Source organism: Marmota marmota, unplaced genomic scaffold (genome assembly GCF_001458135.2).
Source record: "Marmota marmota marmota unplaced genomic scaffold, marMar, whole genome shotgun sequence".
Taxonomy (NCBI): Eukaryota; Metazoa; Chordata; class Mammalia; order Rodentia; family Sciuridae; genus Marmota; species Marmota marmota.
In genome coordinates this window covers 5,588,239-5,605,519 of record NW_025999853.1, presented here as the reverse complement: position 1 = coordinate 5,605,519, position 17,281 = coordinate 5,588,239, and the positions used below count along the sequence as shown (strand labels likewise).

Below are 17,281 nucleotides of genomic sequence, written 5' to 3'. Positions count from 1 at the left end.
CTGCTTTTCATTCCACGGGCTCCCATCAACCTGCCTGCGTCTATCCCAGGCTCTGTGGACTGGGACCAGAATCTCTGCTCTTAACCAAAGAAAATCTACCTTCCTTCCTCAAGGCTATTAATCTTGCAGTTTTCCATCTCTTATTTGTGTCTCTTGGGTTATACCCTTCAGCATATAAACATGTTCTTTAAAAAAAAAATTAATCTTGAAACTTCATTTAAAATGTTTTCCCTTGTCTTTCCCTTGTCTCCCATTCTCTTTTCAATCCACTCCAGTTGGCCTTCTCACCTTCTTCATTACACCAGAAACACTCTTCACAGGGTTAATCAATACTTTCCTTTTTGCAAACCTGCTAGTCATTCTCTACCATAGTTGACCTCCCATTGGAATTGTTACAGACCATGTCTTCTTTTCTTCCTCTGATCAACTTTTCCCATGCTCAGCCAGCTGTCCTATTCAAAATCTACATTCCAATCTCATCTAGACCCATGGCTTTAAATACCACAGTATGCAAATGATCCTCAAATGTGTATCCCCAGTTTTGACAACTCCAGACTTAGTCATTTGCACATTTGACATCCCTGCTAGAATGTTTAATAGGCATCTCAAAATTGACATAATCACCGGGTTAGATGTATCTAAACCAACTGATCAGTGTATCTAAACTGAGATATTTTCGAGAGAGCACCAGAGAGTGTGCAAGAAAGAGAACATATTACTGATTAATGCCAGGACAAAACTATGCAAGTGTTCCCCTTCACACTTAGAATGAGATCCTTTCTATTCATAAGGTTTGAACAGAAGCCAGATCTGAATAAATCTGGGCTCTCCTACTTGGCAGCTGAGTAACATCTCTAAGTTTGTTTCCTCCTCTGTAAAATGAGGAAAATACTGAATGCACATAAGTGCTTCATGAGAGATAATGGTTTATTGGTTTCAAAAAGGCCACAAAGGAAGGCTTTTGTACTATTTTTGGATTAGTAATACTTGGTTCTCAAAAGTATTTATTACAAACACAAGTTCTCCAAAAAAAAAAAAAAAAAATGTGTCAGAAGCTTGCTAATGCTTCACTAACACTAAGCTACAATTCACGTAAAAGCAAAGTGATGTTTCAGAGCTGGTAATAAGGAAGACTATCTACATCTTCAATAAAACATGAGTAAATGTTCCCATATTTTGAATTAAGGGAGTGTACTTGTCAATTTTTTAGAAATGATTCACTTATAAATTATCAAACTGATGTGCCATTGAATAGAACAAGAGTTTTTGGAATAATAGTTCAAGGACAATGAATTACCAACTTTGTAAAAAGTACAGTTTGTATTTTGGGGTTTTTTTGTACTAGGGATTGAGCCCAGAGGGCTTTTACAACAAGGCTACATCCCCAGCCATCTTTATTTTTTGAGACAGGGTCCCATTGAATTGCTTAGGACCTATGTTGCTGACCTTAAATTTGGGGCCCTCCTGCTTTAGCTACCTGAATCTCTGGGATTATAGGGATGTGCCACCACAACCAGTCTGTATTTTAAAATACGCAAATGAGTCACAGATCATCTATAAAGAGATAACACCTCAGAAGCTAGGTCCTTAAAATTACTGGTGCCTATTAACTGCCTGAATTGCTTAAGTATCTGAGAATCTGTTTCATCTTTATTGTTAAGAAGAAATAACATCAGTCAGTAAGTCATTCTTCAACATTTAATGGTGCCACGGGGTTAAATAATGGCCTCTCTTTTTTGGCTTGAATTTCGCCAAAGTTAGCTTCAAACTCTTTTTTTGTTCCATTTAGATTTGCTAGGTGTCCGTCCTTTATTCTGTAGCCTAAAGAATTTAGTTTCCTTATTCTGTACTGAACTATCTGTGGCGTTAATTCGAGAACCATTGGTGTCTCTCTTATTTGAGCTATGGAAATTCCTTCTTTCAATAATCCCTGAATTCTCTCTTCTAAAACTGGAACAGAATAATATAAAAGAGCAGGACATTTCAAAACTAATTGCTTCAGGTCACGATCTGTGCATTCAAAAGCATTTTTAGAGAAGGAAATACTGTTCTGGATATCTCTTGGACAAAGTTGAAAAAGAAATCCTTTGAGTTTGGACAGAAGTTGAAGAATTTCAAAGTTTGTAAAGCCTTGCTTCTGGAGAAATTCTAGTGTTTCCTTTATAGTTGTAGGAGACCTTAACAAAATAAATGGATTTTGGCTTAATAATTTTAGTAGCCAGACTTTCATATTGGCCTCAGAGCCACCTACATTTAGGTAACTCTCTTGGAGGAGCTTTATCGTTTCCTTATTCTTCTCAACAGGATTATGAAAAATATTGGATGCAGTTGTCAGAAATCTACTAATGACTACATTCTTGAGTCCCAGCTCTTGAAAGAACTGAACATTGAGCTTTAGGTTCTCCTGGTTCTTAACAATAAAGAAAGATTCTGGAAACTGCTCTATTAACTTGACTAACTCTTCCTCGTTTTTGCAGACCAACTGCCAGAGTTTTCTCTGGGTGTCAATAGCAGCTGGACTACAGACAATTGCTTCTGGGCAGCGTTCCAAAATACTGGCTATTACAGCCTCATCAGCACCTAGTTCTTGTAAAATATTTGCAACTTCTTCAACATAGGTTTCATCCTCCAGAAGTACCCATCCTTTTAAACTTCGAATTTTCCTAATGTCAACTGAAAATTTATAGAGCGTTTCCACTGTTCTTTTATTTTCTTTGTTTGACTGCCTGTCTGTTGTAAAGTATGCTAGAAAGGGTTTGTATTTTGGAGTTGATTGCATCTTTCTGAAAAAAAACAGCCTGCAAGGCTTCGATCTCACCAGCAACTTCCACAACATGCCTGTAATCCAGTGGCTACTTCCCACAGTTCTGGGACTCAGAATGCAGCCAGTGCACCTATAAGAAAGAAGATAGAGGTTTTTTATGTAAGAAGTGTTGACTTTTAGAACATAGACACTAACAGGTTAGTTCTAAGTAGTAAGTGTAGAAATAAAATGGTTTTACATTAGGAAAATTACTCGTGGAACATTTAAATATTCTTTTAGATGAACATCTTTCTACATTGTCTGAGATTTATTACAACCTTGTGAAGTAGTTACTTCTGCTTTGCAGATCACCCATATCAAGACCACAAGAGGTGGTAAGATCCCAGCCCTTGCAGGCTGTGTTCTTTCAGGAAGATGCAATCATACTCCAAAATTCAAACTCCTGGGCCTCAAATTTTTTTCCCCCCACAAAAATTTTCCTTCCTACAACTGTTGTTTTCTTGTAGGAGACACATATTACAGACACAGACACACACAAACACACACACACACACACACTGAAATGTTTTCTATTTTTCCAGTTGACTTATCATAACAAATCCAAATGACTCTTAGGAAAGAGTCATTTCTAATTTTGTATTTTAGAGTAAATATTTTTGTTGAACAGCTACCATACAAAATAAGTCAGTTTATTTTAAATTAGTTAATAAATGTATGCTTGTTTTATTAGAATCATGTGAATGAAATTTCTTTTATAAATCCAGAATTAAAATAAATCTTGGCCAGGAAAATGAGAAGTGCCACATGACTGCCTTAGTGGGGCCAGGAGAAACTGCCAGCTGTGGAATGGTGGCCACATTTTAAACCAGTCTTGCCAGCTATTCCCACTGGATGCTTTTGGGTAGCATGAGATGGCTACAGTGCATCTGATATACTGCAGCCTTTGCCACTGCCAGTTGGCAACACTCCACCTCCATCTCCTTAGGGTCTCGCTGGGCCCAAGAATTAAACTGACATAAAATAGATTAACTGGAGAAAACAATAGAGATTGATTTAATACAAGTTTTATACATTGCATGGGATTCATCATAAGACCCCAAGAAATAGTATAGAGTTAGTTATACTAAACTGGGCAAAGAATAGTACACTATGAAGAAACGGTAACCAAATTGTGTGAGGGGATTTAAAGAGTTATCTTAATAAGATCTGCAGAGAATTCTTTCAGTCTCCACTTCCCATCTGAGGATAAGGATGCCAGTTCCTCTTGGTGGAGGGAGGGTGCCTTTCACATGAGAGGATCATCTGCTTTTAAGAAACAGAAAAGAGGTCAAACAGCTCCTGCTGTTTGTCAAGTGTCTTTAATTCAAAACAGCCAGTACTTCCAAGTGTAGTCTATTCTTTAACTCCTTCACCACTGTTTCTTTTGTCTGTAGTAATGAAAACACACCTGGTTCTGAGAGTGTTCCTGAGTATCTCAGTCCTGCCACGAGAGCGTGTTGTACTGGGCTACTTGACTGGTTTGCAGCTTCCAGGAGTATTGGTAGGTTTGAAGAGAAAGCTTGAAAACAGCTGTTTCTAATCCCTGCCCTATCTGCTGAGGACTCCTGACCTTCAAGGTTATCATAACAAATCCAAATAAATGATTATTCTATAAGGAAAAATAAGAAGGTTTCCATTTTCATTTGCCATTTGTAATGACAGCTCACTGTTAGTACCTATGGAGACTAAAACAACTATAGGTGTAGCTTTTGTTTTACTTTTGGTGGTTCAGTCCCCACCCCGATAATTCCTAGTGCTATTAGCCAAGATGAAAACAATGAAGTGTTTTTTTTTTAAATTCTAAGAAATTTTAACAGAAGGTGGAGGTACAGCATAGTAAGCACAGGGCTGGGGCCTGCCTTCCCACTCCCTGCTCATGAGACCCTGCTAGTTTTGGCCCCACCTTTGAGGTTCTGCAGTCAACTGCCCGTACCTAGTCCTGGCTCTAACTTAGGGAGCGATCGTGGTCATTTAGCACAAACCACAGTAATGGTTTGAGCAGTGCTTCATGCTCTATGAGTATTAATAACAATAGTGGTGACTGTAATGTGGAAAAAACAGCATCTAAACATCACAGGGAAACCGGTAAGGTTAAAACGCACATCAACTACTTTGCACAGTGACTGGTACATATTAAGTACTTAATACATGGTAGCCATTACTAGAAATTTCTGGAGCCAAAGTCTTATACTAATATGACTTTAAATGTTTAGATAGAAGTACATTATTTATAAAGGATAACTGAAAACTGTACTTTAAATGCTTCAGGTTTCCAAAATAACTGTATAAAATCAATACACACTCTGCACAAGTTGCCACATTCTGAAAAGTCAGAAAAATCTCATGATCCCATTACTTAAGAGACAACTGTTCATATTTTGACATCTCTGTCCACTTTTTTTTCCTATAATTTATCTCCCTTTATTATAATTCTTCAAATATATGAAGCAAGGCTGTCTGGCACCTGGGCATTATGTCCTGGATTCAGCACATAAAGTGAAAATTGCAGATTCAGAAGCCCCTGGCCAGTCCAATACAGCCAGGGTTCTTCAAGGGTTTGAACAGATCCTGTTGTCTGCTAAGCACTGGATGAAGCATTGGCCTGGTCTGAGGGTTACACTGTTCAGAGTGATAGATCCTAAACACTGGAGCCACAGTGACCATGTAAGGTGCTCCCATGGAGAGGCTCCTGCCAAAGGAGGCTAAGAGAAAAACTCTTGCATTTTGTTTACTCCAAGGTGATCTAGGATGTGTTCAGGTGAGTTGTCAGAAAAATTAGTTATCTTGATATTTTGCTTTTTCTCTACTGAGCAAATGCTGGACTGTAAAAATGAAAAGCACAAATGCTATAATTAACTATTATATATATATGATTTATTTTCTGCTTTAATTTTACCTGCTGTTAAGTATTTCACTGTGATATTAAAAACACTCTGTAAACATTTAAAATGAGTGCATGATATATGGGATGAATTTATTATTATTTATAATTCATTCCTAATATTGAGCACTTAGGTTATTTGTAGTTTTACTATATGCTGAATATCTTTGCACATTTTATATGTTTTTCCTTTAGTATGAATTCCTAGAAACAGAATTTCTGGAGAGGATATGTGTAAACATTTGAAAAGTGATGTTGTTAAATTTACTGTCTTTGTGTTTGATTTATTTTGCTTACCATATGTTTTCAAAGTTCATCCATGTTATAGCAAATGTTGGAACATAGCACTTAATTTTAAATAATATTATTCCTGCTGCTTTTATGCATTAGATAAACAGATAAAAATTCATTTATATTTCTGTTTGAGTTTGAAAAGTTAGCTCTGAAAGTTCATTTGAAATTTCTGTATGTTAACTGAGAATCTGAATATCAATAGTTTAGCTATCTCCAAGCATTTTTGGAACAATTTTTTTTTCCTTTCCCATGATTTCTGATATATCAAATGTAGCTTTTGTTTTTAGATGGTCTCCCTCTCCATCCTCCTATTTTTCAGTCCCCTGAATGGGCCAGGGGCTCAACAGTTCTGGCCTTTGTCTCATACTTGGCTCCTCTGCTAGACCAGCCTAAAACAATCTCTGGTCAATTCATTCTTCTACTCCTCCCACTAACAATCTCAGATCTCCAACCCCTAGTCTCCGTTTATCTCTGTTCTCCAATCTCAAATAATGCCCTTGACTCTGAATTGTACAAAGAAAGAAGAACAACTCACCACACCAAACAAATCTACACCAAGTCCCTTCCCTAGAACTGTGCCTTTCATTTCCACTTCTGTGCTGATCCCAACTCCTATGGCTTCAGAACTCCAAAGACTTTATTTCTCAATCAAGGTATTTATTGAAGGTATGAAGCAAATGTCACAATAAAATGAGTTACACTTTTGGTTTCCTAGCACATAAAGAAGTTATGTTTACACTACACTGTAGTCTTAAGTGTGCAATACCATTACTTCTAAAAAATTATGTACCTTAGTTTAAAAATACCTTATTGCTAAAAAATATTAACAATTGCCTGAGTTCAGCAAGCTGTAATCTTTTTGTTGATGGAGGATCTTGCCTCTGGGATGCTGCTGGCTGCTGACTCAGGATGGCAGTGAAAGTTGGGGTGACTTTGTCCATTTCTTACAATAAGACCACAATGAAGTTTGCTGCACTGACTGACCCTTTCATAAAAGATTTCTCCGTAGCACACAATGCTGTTTGATAGCATTTCACCCACAGAACTGTTTCTTCTCAAACCCTGCACTGCTTTACCAACTACATGTGTGTGCATCCTTACTCCTTTGTTGTCCTTTCAACAGTGTCCACAGTGTCTTCACCAGGAACAGGTTCAGTCTCAAGAAACCACTTTCCCATCTCAGTCAAAAGAGGCAATTCCTTATCTTTAAAGCTTTATCAAGTCATTGAACAAATCAGTCACAATGTCAGGTTCCATTTCCCATTCTACACCTCTTGTTATTTCTACCATACTGCACTTACTTCCTCCCGTTAAGTCCTGAACACTTAAAAGTCACCCACAAGGGTTGAAACCAAGCTCTTCCACATTTCATTTTCAGCTCCTTTTAATGTTGATACTTTGACTTCCTCCCATGATTTGTGAATGTTCTTAACGGCGTCTAGAATGGTGCATCCTTTTCAGAAGGTTTTTCAATTAACTCTGCCCACATCCATAGGGGAATCACTATGGCAGTGATAGCCTCATGAAATGTGATATTTGGAAGTAAAAATTACTCCTTGATTCATGGGCTTCTGAATGGATCATGTGTTAGTAGGCATAAAAATATAACAATCTTGCTCCATCAGAGCTCTTAGGTGACCAGGTGCATTGTTAGTGAATAGTAATTTTTGAAGGGAATCTTTTTTTTTTTTTTTTTTCTGAGCAGGTCTCAATATTGAGCTTAAAATATTCAGCAAGCCATCCTATAAACAGAAGAGCTGTCATCTGGGCTTTGTTGTTCATTTATACAAGATGGGCAGGGCAGATTTAGTCTAATTCTTGAGGACTTTGGGATTTTCAAAGTGGCAAATGAGTACTGTCTTCAACTTAAACATAAAGTTCATCAGCCCCCAATAAGAGTTAGCCTGCCCTCTGCAGCCAGGGACTGACTTCTCGTTTATGAAAGTCCTAGAAGGTATAGTCTATAAGGCTGTTCCATCTACACTGAAAATATTTTGTGTAGTGTAACCACCTGCATCAGTTACTTAGCCAGATCTTCTGGCTAACTTGCTACAGCTTCCCGTCAGCACTGGCTGCTTCTCCTTGTACTTTCCTGTTACAAAGATGACTTCTTTCCTGACCCCATGAGCCAATTTCTGCTACCTACAAAGTTTTCTTCTACAGCTTCCTTAATCCTCAGTTTTCACAGAATTGAAGAGTTAAGGCTTTGGTCTGGATGAGGCTTTGGTTTAAGAGGCTTTTTGGCTGGTTTGACCTTCTCTTCAGACTTCTGAAATTGTTTTCCTATCAGTAGAAAGGCTGTTTTGCTCACTGTTCATGTGTTCACTGGAGCAGCTCCTTCAGTTTCCTTCAAGAACTTGTCCTTTGCACTCACAACTGGGCTAACTGGCACAAGAGGCCTGGCTTTGGCCTGCCTTAGCCTTTGACATACCTTCCTCACTAAGCTTAGTTATTTATCGCTTTTGATTTAAAAAGTGAGAGACATGCAGTTCTTCCTTTCACTGAACACCTGGGGGACATTTTAGGGTTATTAATTGGCCTATTCAATACTGAAGTGTCTCAGAGAAAGAGGAAGCTTGAGGAGAGAGACAGACACAGGGAATGGGGATTCCTTTTCAGAAGGTTGATGGAACAATCAGAAAAAGTGTTTATTAAATTTGCCATCTTTACGGTGTTAGAGTTCATGGCACCCCCAAACAGTCACAACAGCAGTGTCAAAGATCACTAATTACAGATCACCATGACATATAAAATAAAAAAGTTTGAAATGTTGCAAGAATTACCAAAATGTGACACAGACACAGGGAGTAAACACATGCTATCAGAAAAATGGAGCAAACAGACTTGCTGCTTGAAGAAAGGTTGTCACAAACCTTCAATTTATGAAAGGAAAAAAAATGAACAAACAACAAAAAAAACCCAGAAACAAACACAAACCCCCGGCTCCTATGCAGTGCGATGAAGCGAGGCACTTAAAGCGCAGTGCTCGTTCACCCCCCGCAGCAGCGCACCCTCTGCCCTTCTCACTGCTCCCGGAGAGCACATCCCACCTTTCCTTTCCTCCAGCTAATTCTTGCAGATCCTCTACTTCCTCTTCTACTTATTTAGCTCTCAATAAAGACAACTTCCATGTGATTGGACCCATAAGTAGCTGCACAGCCTCTCTCTCTTGATCTCTGTGCAGGTTTCAGCACAGTTTATCTTTTCCCTCAAAACATTCTCTCATTTGCCTTCTAGGTCACTCGACTCCCCTGGTTCTCCTTCCCACACCAGAGGCCACCCCTTCTCGTCTCCTTGTAGGCTCATATTCAAGGTTTGCTTCTCAACCTTCTCTTACCTTTTAGTGTCTCCCTAGGGCTTCAGTTAATCCATTTGGGCTTCTCTCCAGCTTTTCTTGTCATTTCCATGCACAACTTTTCGATGGCACTTCAGGATAAAGACAAAATAGAAATGCTTTACCACAGTCCACAAGGCTCCGCCACCCCCTGAATCCTCACTTCTCTCTCCCACACCCACCACACCCACTTCCTCTCCATCCCTGGTGCTCTCCCTGTCCCCACTGCACAGTTTTCAAAGGCTGTTGGCTATTATGTGCTCAAAATGCTTGTCCAATAACTCCTAGGTCTAAGTGTCATTTTCTCAAGGAAACTACCCTGACCTTTGGAATAGATGACGCCTGCTGTTCCCCTTATCGGCTTTTATGTGCCATGACTGCAGTTCTGCTCTACTTATCATAGCTGCAGCTGTTCATGCACTGTTTGTATACCTCAGAAGGGCCAAGGCTGCTCACCACCATGTTCCAATGGATTGTCCCCCTACCTTTCACATGCTACCATTGTTGACTGTAGGAGGCATTCCTGGGCCCTCCTGTGTGCTCTCCCTCAGTACCCTGCTCTTGACCTTAATGTAGCACTTGTCATACTCTTGTGAGTTCTTCATTCATTCAAAGAGTAAGTTTGTTTGTCTAAATTCAAGCTGTTCATCAGGTTTCATGCTAGGCACTAACTCTTCTGCTAAAACAACACTTGTTCATGCTTTTCTTGGGATCACATACCATCTGAGAATTTGAGTGTCACAAACTCTCCAGAAAAACAACAACAAAAAACACAACACAAAAACCATTCAGACCTACAACATTTTGCAGGATTCATAACTACCCTGTGGCTCAGCTATGAAAAACCTAAATTTACAGAAGTTGGTTCAATTGAAATGGAATGAACAAGTCAAGTTCATAAGGCAACTTAATGTAGAAGGTAAAATTGTGAGTTCTTGGAGTCAAACTGCCTGGGATTAATTCCTGGTCGTGTGACTTGAGTAATATGTGCCTTGGTTTTGGGCAAAGGAAAATGGGGTGCTTCCTGGTGATGGAGAAGATTAAATATTTAAAAGATCTGCACACCTTAGAATATTTAAAAGATTTGCACATATACTGATTAAATCGTCAATACAACCAATTTAAAAAATGAAACCCGTGCAGGTAAAGCAGCCTGCTCAAGGTTCCTAGGCTAATAACGCTGACCTTGAATTCAAACCCAACAAACTGTGGGAGTACCCCTCTCAGCCCTGTGCCCTACGTATGGTTTTGGTGGACAACTCTCTGATGTTTCATGCTTCCTAACCAGTTTTGAGCAGTGAAATCTATAAAACTTATAATATAGTCCCCTCTATAACAACACTATTTTCAATTAAGTTCTACTTTTATAACATAACCTGCTGACAGTTCCAAATCAATCCCGATGTTTACATACAAGGAAAAATGAAAGCACAAGAGGGCCTCCTCTCACACTGGGGCCCTCCTTTTCCAGAGCAGTTTTGCGGCGCCGGGCCTAGGCCCAAGCCAGGCAGGGGGTTCCGCGGTAGGCGCCCAGCCACCCGGCTGGTGTGAGGGTCACCCCGGGGGCTGTAAGAAGGGGCAACTCACCTGTCAGCGTCCACTCCAAGCAAGGTACTGGGATTCTGCGCGTCCCTGGCCCCGTCCTTGCTCCCTCCCCAGCCAACCTGAGATCTGCGGTTTTCCGGACTTCCTGAGGCTTGCGGCCAGGATCCCAGGTCCAGGGTCCCAAGCACCTCCAGGCAAGCAGCGCTAATCAAGCCGCCTGGCCCCTTTGCCCGTGGCCAATCAGAGCTCGGGAAACTGGTTCCCCTGTAGCCACGGCCCAGTGCCCCGATGCAGCCAATCAGAGCGCGGGACACAGGCTAAGACTCCTCCCCCACGCCGCAAAGGGCAGCCAGGTGGAGGCGCCGGCGTGGGAACCAGCTTTTCAGGGAAGTGTGCCTATAGCCGCAGAGATTGCATGTGGCATCTTCATACCCTTTCCTTCCCAGCCATTTTAAGAAACTTGAAATTCCAGTCACTTTGCTCCTTAGTGATCGTCACTGACCCATAAGAAAAAAGGTAGAATTAAAAAACTGTTTTTAAGATACAGCCATTCAGAATTCTCAGGATGTTTAAAAAAAACCCCACAAAACCCAAACTTCTCTAAAACACCCCCCAGCTCTCACCCTATCCCAGCAGTTGGTGACCCTGTGTCCTGAAAAGTCATCCATCCCTTTTCCCCTGCCTGATGCCTTCTCCAAAACGCTCTCCTTTTCTGATGACCTGCATCGATTACTTGTGAAGCCCAGCCTCATACACCTAACACATTAATTTTTTCTTAAAGCCAGGCCCAGCGTCTTCACCAATTCTCATATGCATCCAATAAAATATATTTATGGTATGCCTATTAAGTGCCAAGCATGTGAAACAGCAATGAGAAGACTGTGGTACACAAGGGGAAATAAAATGTATCCTAACGGAATATAAAGACATTAACGACTAATAACACGATTAATCACCATTAGAGTTGAGTGCTACCAAGGATAGTGCCCTGACTCTGGCCTAGTTGTTCTGTTTGAATGGAGGCTGAGTCAGGAACACATGGTTTCCCAGGTGGATAATCTGATTGCCACACTGTGCCCAGTTCTGTTCTTTCAGACTGCTGTATCACCTATGGAATGAGCTCCTTTAGTACTAGTTATTTTCCTTTAAACAATGCGTGGCACACAATAGGTACTCAGGAAATGTTAATCAAATTGAGTGTAGCCTTAGCATGCAGTTTATCTTCAACAGGCTTTATTGAGAGAAACAGATCCTTGGACATTAACATCGTTGAGTGGCAGCAAGAAACCTGGCTCCTGATCTCAAAATCAACTCTGATCTCCAGGATATTCTACAATTAACTGAGCAGTTAACAGATGTCAGTAGGATGCAGAGGGTTCTTGTTCAGCAACACTTCTGCCTCTGACTCTCCTACATAAAAACTCTTATTGTTCATTACCTGCTTCTTGAATATAAGATTTGGGGTTTGAATTAACCAAATGTTATTTGCACTTAAGAAGAGGGAAGAATAGTAGGATACAGAAAAGAGAAGGAAGTTAAGAAACATTAGCTCAGGATTTACATCTACATGCTGTGATCTCTGGAGGAGAAAAATGTGCACCAGGGGGCTGGAAGCTTACACTAGAACTCCCTCTGATGGTGTGAGGAATGGTAATTGTGTACACTGCAATCAAAACTTGAAAATGACCCAGGTCTGTAATCCCAGCAGCTTTGGAGGCTGAGGCAGGAAACTCACAAGTTCAAAGCCTGCCTCAGCCACTTATGGAAGTTCTAAGCAACTCAGTGAGACCCTGTCTCTAAATGAAATACAAAAAAGGGCTGGGGATGTGGCTAAGTGGTTAAGTGCCCCTGGATTCAATCCCGTGTACCAAATAAAAAACAATAACAACAACAAATAACACTTCAAAATGACCAATTCAGCTAGCTACACCAACTACATTAAATGCTACCTAAAGTTTTCTACCCCAAATGTTTAAAACAGCACATTTCCTGGACCATAAAATCAGGAGTGGGGTGGACCAAACCCTTAGGTGGAGAAATGAGGAAAAGAAATTATCATGCATATTACCTTCAGAAATGACAAACATGTTTTAATTATGGGAAGATTCTGATGTTTCTAGCATGTCTGGGATGCATGAAAAAAAATGAAGCCTGGGAATGTAGCTCAGTGGAAAAGGCTCGGGGGTTGGGGTGATGATTTTTTTACATCTCACATTTACTAATTAAAGCAAATATGAAAAACATCAGGACTCTGCATAGGTTTGTTAAAAAACCTGGCTCCCTCAACTCAATTTTTTGAAGTTGTTGCACAGTTCTTGGTAATAAGAACTCAACAAGTATTTGCAAATAAATAAAAGGTCTTAACCTGGTAGGATTTCTAGATCACTAGCCCTATAGTTAGGTGGAAAGTACTGTATTTAAATGCATCTGCTTAACTGGATCACATGGATTGACGACACTCTTTCCCTTTCAGAGATTCCTTTTAACCATGATTTAGACCAAACTGAAAATGCTTAAAAAAAAAAAAATCTCTTAAAAAAGCAAAACAAAATCACCTATTATAAGTCAAAATAGTGTTCGATTATTAAAATGTTTATTTACTCCCAGTAAAACTGGATCTTTCTCCCAGATGGTGATGAGAAATCCCACCCAGGTCTGAGTTTCTCAGTTTTGCACAGTACAATTAGGTCCATAGAGTGGGATGTGAAGTATAGTTATTGTGAAAACAATTAAAATATGACTCTGTTTTTAACAGGGTGAAAAAAGAAAGATAATGCACAGGCTTTTTTCTTTTTTTTTTCAGTAATGGAATTTATTGATCACTGTCAGTTCATTATCCAGTATATTTTTAAAAATGCATATCATATATGCATTGATTTATTATTGTTTCTGCATTTTGACTAAAATTTATCTTTACTAACCTTTAAATACAATTAATTGTAGTAAGTATTTGTCACTACTGAAGATGCAAAAATAAAGTCACTCATTATAATTGAGCAAAAATAAAGTCACTCGTTATAATTGAGAACAGTAAGAACCAGCCTACTAGAGAACAGTAAAGGGATAATAGCAATGGTAGTAACAATGGCAGCTAACCAGAGCTGTGGCACATGGCCATGTAGACTGTGTACTGTAAGGTCCAGGGAGCTACACAATATGGCAGCCCTGCAGTTAACATACATCGAGTACCTTACCACACACTAAGCGCTGATATGAGCATTTCACATGGAACTGGAGAATGAAGCTGATACTACTCTCATCCCTATTTTATAGATGAGAAAAAGAAAGGCATAGAAGGTTAAGGTCTTGCCCAGGATCTCAAAGTTAATAAGGGCATGGCCAGGCATTAGACTCCAGAACCCACACTGTTGTCCTATATAGCCTGACTTATAAACTCCAGTATGTGAAATGATCCCTTTGTTTCTAAATCTTTCTTGCATATAATTTTGAAAAACTATTGTTTTACTGAAAATCTGGTATCAGCTCCATCATTCAAAATGGTGACATATGGTTGAATATCATCTGTGTCTGTAATTTGCAATCATATCTCACAGGCCAATGCTCTCTCCCTTACCATAAACAAACAAAAAAAGGGATTGAGGAAAGAAATAAACCCACCAAGTACACAAGATTCCATATTTGCATATACTTTAATAACAAAGTCACTTTAGCTGTAAATGAACAAAGACAGGGAGACAACACATGATTCTTCTACAAATTTGGGTCAAAACAGGCATACATGAAGCTTTAAGACATATATTTTCTGTGTTAACAGAGACTACACATATTAATTTTGATTATGCATATTTTCTAAAACATTATTATGAAAGAGTGCAAAGTCAAACAATAATGTCAAAAAAATTTTGCCCTAAAATTTTAACAAAGCATTTTAAGAAAGTCTAAAAACCTGTTTTCTCACATTGATTCTCAAAACTTTGAGTTGTATATCAGAATATCAATTTGCAACTTAAACTTTTACCATACATGAAAGATTATCAAAAATATATTGATGGGTCTATACTAATTGTGACTATTTATATTTACATTAAGCAAATTCTTTTACCAAGTTCTTTATATACAAATTACCACTTGCCCTATGTGAAATTCATTAAAAAGTTAAAAACCACAGAAATATCATTAGAAATAATGCATTCAAAATGTAACTGCTTTCCATCAATGAAGAACTTTTTAAATAATTTAATTGAAAAGTACTGAATTTCCCAGCAATTTCAGCTGCAACCATATTCTTCCTGAATGTTATCTGTGATTTAAGGGGGAAAAAAAACTGAGTAAAGCTTGATTGCAAAGAACTAAAGAATTTGATAAGAATTCGATTGGTGTTTACTTATATCAAGAAATTTATAGTCTAAATAGATTTGTATAAAAATTAATAAAAAAAAATAAACAAAGTCTAATGAAGAAACAAAGTCTTTAAAAACTGACAAATGTACTATATAAATAACTTCCATATTAATTTAAATCACAAAACAGTATCCCAAATCCAATTAAACTGAATGCAGGCATGGCATTTGATTCTTTTTTTTTTTTTTTTTCAATTCTTCTAAAAAGGCTAGCATTTAAAAAAAAAATTAAACTAATGGGAAAGAATTTAGATTTTATAGGCTGGGGTTGTGGCTCAGTGGTAGAGCACTTGCCTAGCATAAAGGTCCATCAACATCTAAAAAAAAAATATTAAAAAAAAAAGAATTTAGATTTTTATGAGCAGATAAAGAATATTTTATAACAGATAAAGAATTATTCATCAATATTCAAAAGGCAAAACTTGGGGGTGTTTTTTACATCTCACATTTACTAATTAAAACAAATATGAAAAACATCAGGACTCTGCATAAAGGTATTATATTAATAATAAAGGTATTACATTAATAATATAATAAAGGTATTATTATGTCATTAAAATAAAGAGGCCACTTAATTGTTTTAGACTCATAGTCATTTATCATAGGAAAGAAATGAAAAAGTCATCTTTTTCCAAGATAAAACTTGACCACAAAATCATGAGCTTTCAATTTGAAAGATCATTGATTCAGATGACCATGAGTGCAGTACTTTGTCCTGAATAGATGCTTCTCTCCTGTCCAATAATTAACTGATTTTATAATGATCGTTTAAGAATTTATGCCTCAAGATTTTCTGGTTTAAAAACAGAAATGGGTTCCATTTGGAAATTATCTTGTTTTTTTATGTTAATTATATTTTCTTTTTATTCATTTTAGATATACATGACAGTAGAGTGTATTCTGAATTAATTATATAATTCTAAAGCAAGAAATAAAGCTATAAAGTATTTACCTAATTAGTGCTCTGTCTCTGGACTTTAGGACCAATACTCTGTGTGTCCTCTTCCTGACTAGGACGTTTCCCACTGCTGAGACCAGTGCCCATGGAGATTCTTCCTACACATTTTAAAAAATGTACATTTAAGTTAGGAAAGATGAAAAGCATAGTGTGCTTGAATGCTTCTTTCTTACCTTGCTTTAACAGGTGAGTTTGCTGACTGTCTCCATGAGCATTATGTAAAATACTACTCCCTTGAGAGCAACCTGTTTATTTAACACAGTGAAATGACTTAAAATAAAATCCAAGATGTAGGTAGAAAGACTACAGATCCAAATTTTACTTTTTGTATCTAAGTTCATTTATAAAGTTTTCACAATCCTCCCTATAAATCAAAGGTCACATGCCTAAATCAGGGATATTTAGGCTTATAGAATGTTGAGAGTTGAAAGGCAAAATCACTAATGATCATTTTCTAAGAAACATTTTTTTTTTAACCAGATGACAATTAAAAACTTGACTATGAAGGTAAAACACAGGGGCAATGTAAGATAGACATCCTTCCTTTTTCCTGACACTTTCTTCCACATTCTTCCTTCAGAGCCCCTCCAAAGCATATTTAATTGGAGATAAGCGAATAAGGGCCTGCCACAAGGGAGCTAAACAATTCAAATCATACAAAGAGGGGCAGATACAGACTAGGTATGAGCAATTCTATCAAGACTTCCAAAAAGTGTTAGCAGCATGGGTTGCCTAGCATAGAAAAGAACATTTTGGAGAAATATTTTTGTTGGTGTGTCCAGTAAGGAAAATGTGAGCATTTTGGCACCTGAATATGTCATCTTATGACCTGAACAAGACTACTTATTTTTACTTTATTATCTCAAATATTTTTGGATAAAGAATTCAGCTTTTCAGGTACTCAAAACTAGGAAAATGGGGTTGGGGATATAGCTCAGTTGCTAGAGCGCTTGCCTAACATGCACAAGGCCCTGGCTTCAATCCCCAGCACTATAAACAAACAAAAAACCTTGCCTTGGGTCATGAATGAGACCTCATATCCCTGGAAGAGATATCTCTACCATATATTAATAAACATTTAAATTCACATTATTTTAAAATTTGT

At 38.1% G+C, this 17,281-nt stretch overlaps 2 protein-coding genes across 2 annotated transcripts in view; both read right to left on the bottom strand.

The window, feature by feature from the left end:
- Positions 1–1,676: 1,676 nt before the first annotated feature.
- Positions 1,677–11,104, bottom strand: Mterf2 (mitochondrial transcription termination factor 2). Its single transcript, XM_015482803.2, has 3 exons — positions 10,900–11,104; positions 9,316–9,404; positions 1,677–2,894 (listed from the first exon to the last, which is right to left on the bottom strand). Exon 3 carries the CDS (start codon positions 2,834–2,836, stop codon positions 1,685–1,687), a length of 1,152 nt encoding a protein of 383 aa, XP_015338289.1. The 5' UTR covers positions 2,837–2,894; positions 9,316–9,404; positions 10,900–11,104; the 3' UTR covers positions 1,677–1,684.
- A 3,384-nt stretch (positions 11,105–14,488) lies between these two features.
- Cry1 (cryptochrome circadian regulator 1) overlaps positions 14,489–17,281 on the bottom strand; it is a 62,418-nt gene continuing 59,625 nt past the window's right edge. The window contains exons 11-12 of the mRNA XM_015482802.2: positions 16,171–16,274; positions 14,489–15,118 (exon numbers count right to left, since the gene is read on the bottom strand). Coding sequence (XP_015338288.1) covers positions 16,171–16,274 — 104 coding nt within the window. The 3' untranslated portion in view covers positions 14,489–15,118. The remainder of the gene's footprint in view (positions 15,119–16,170; positions 16,275–17,281) is intronic.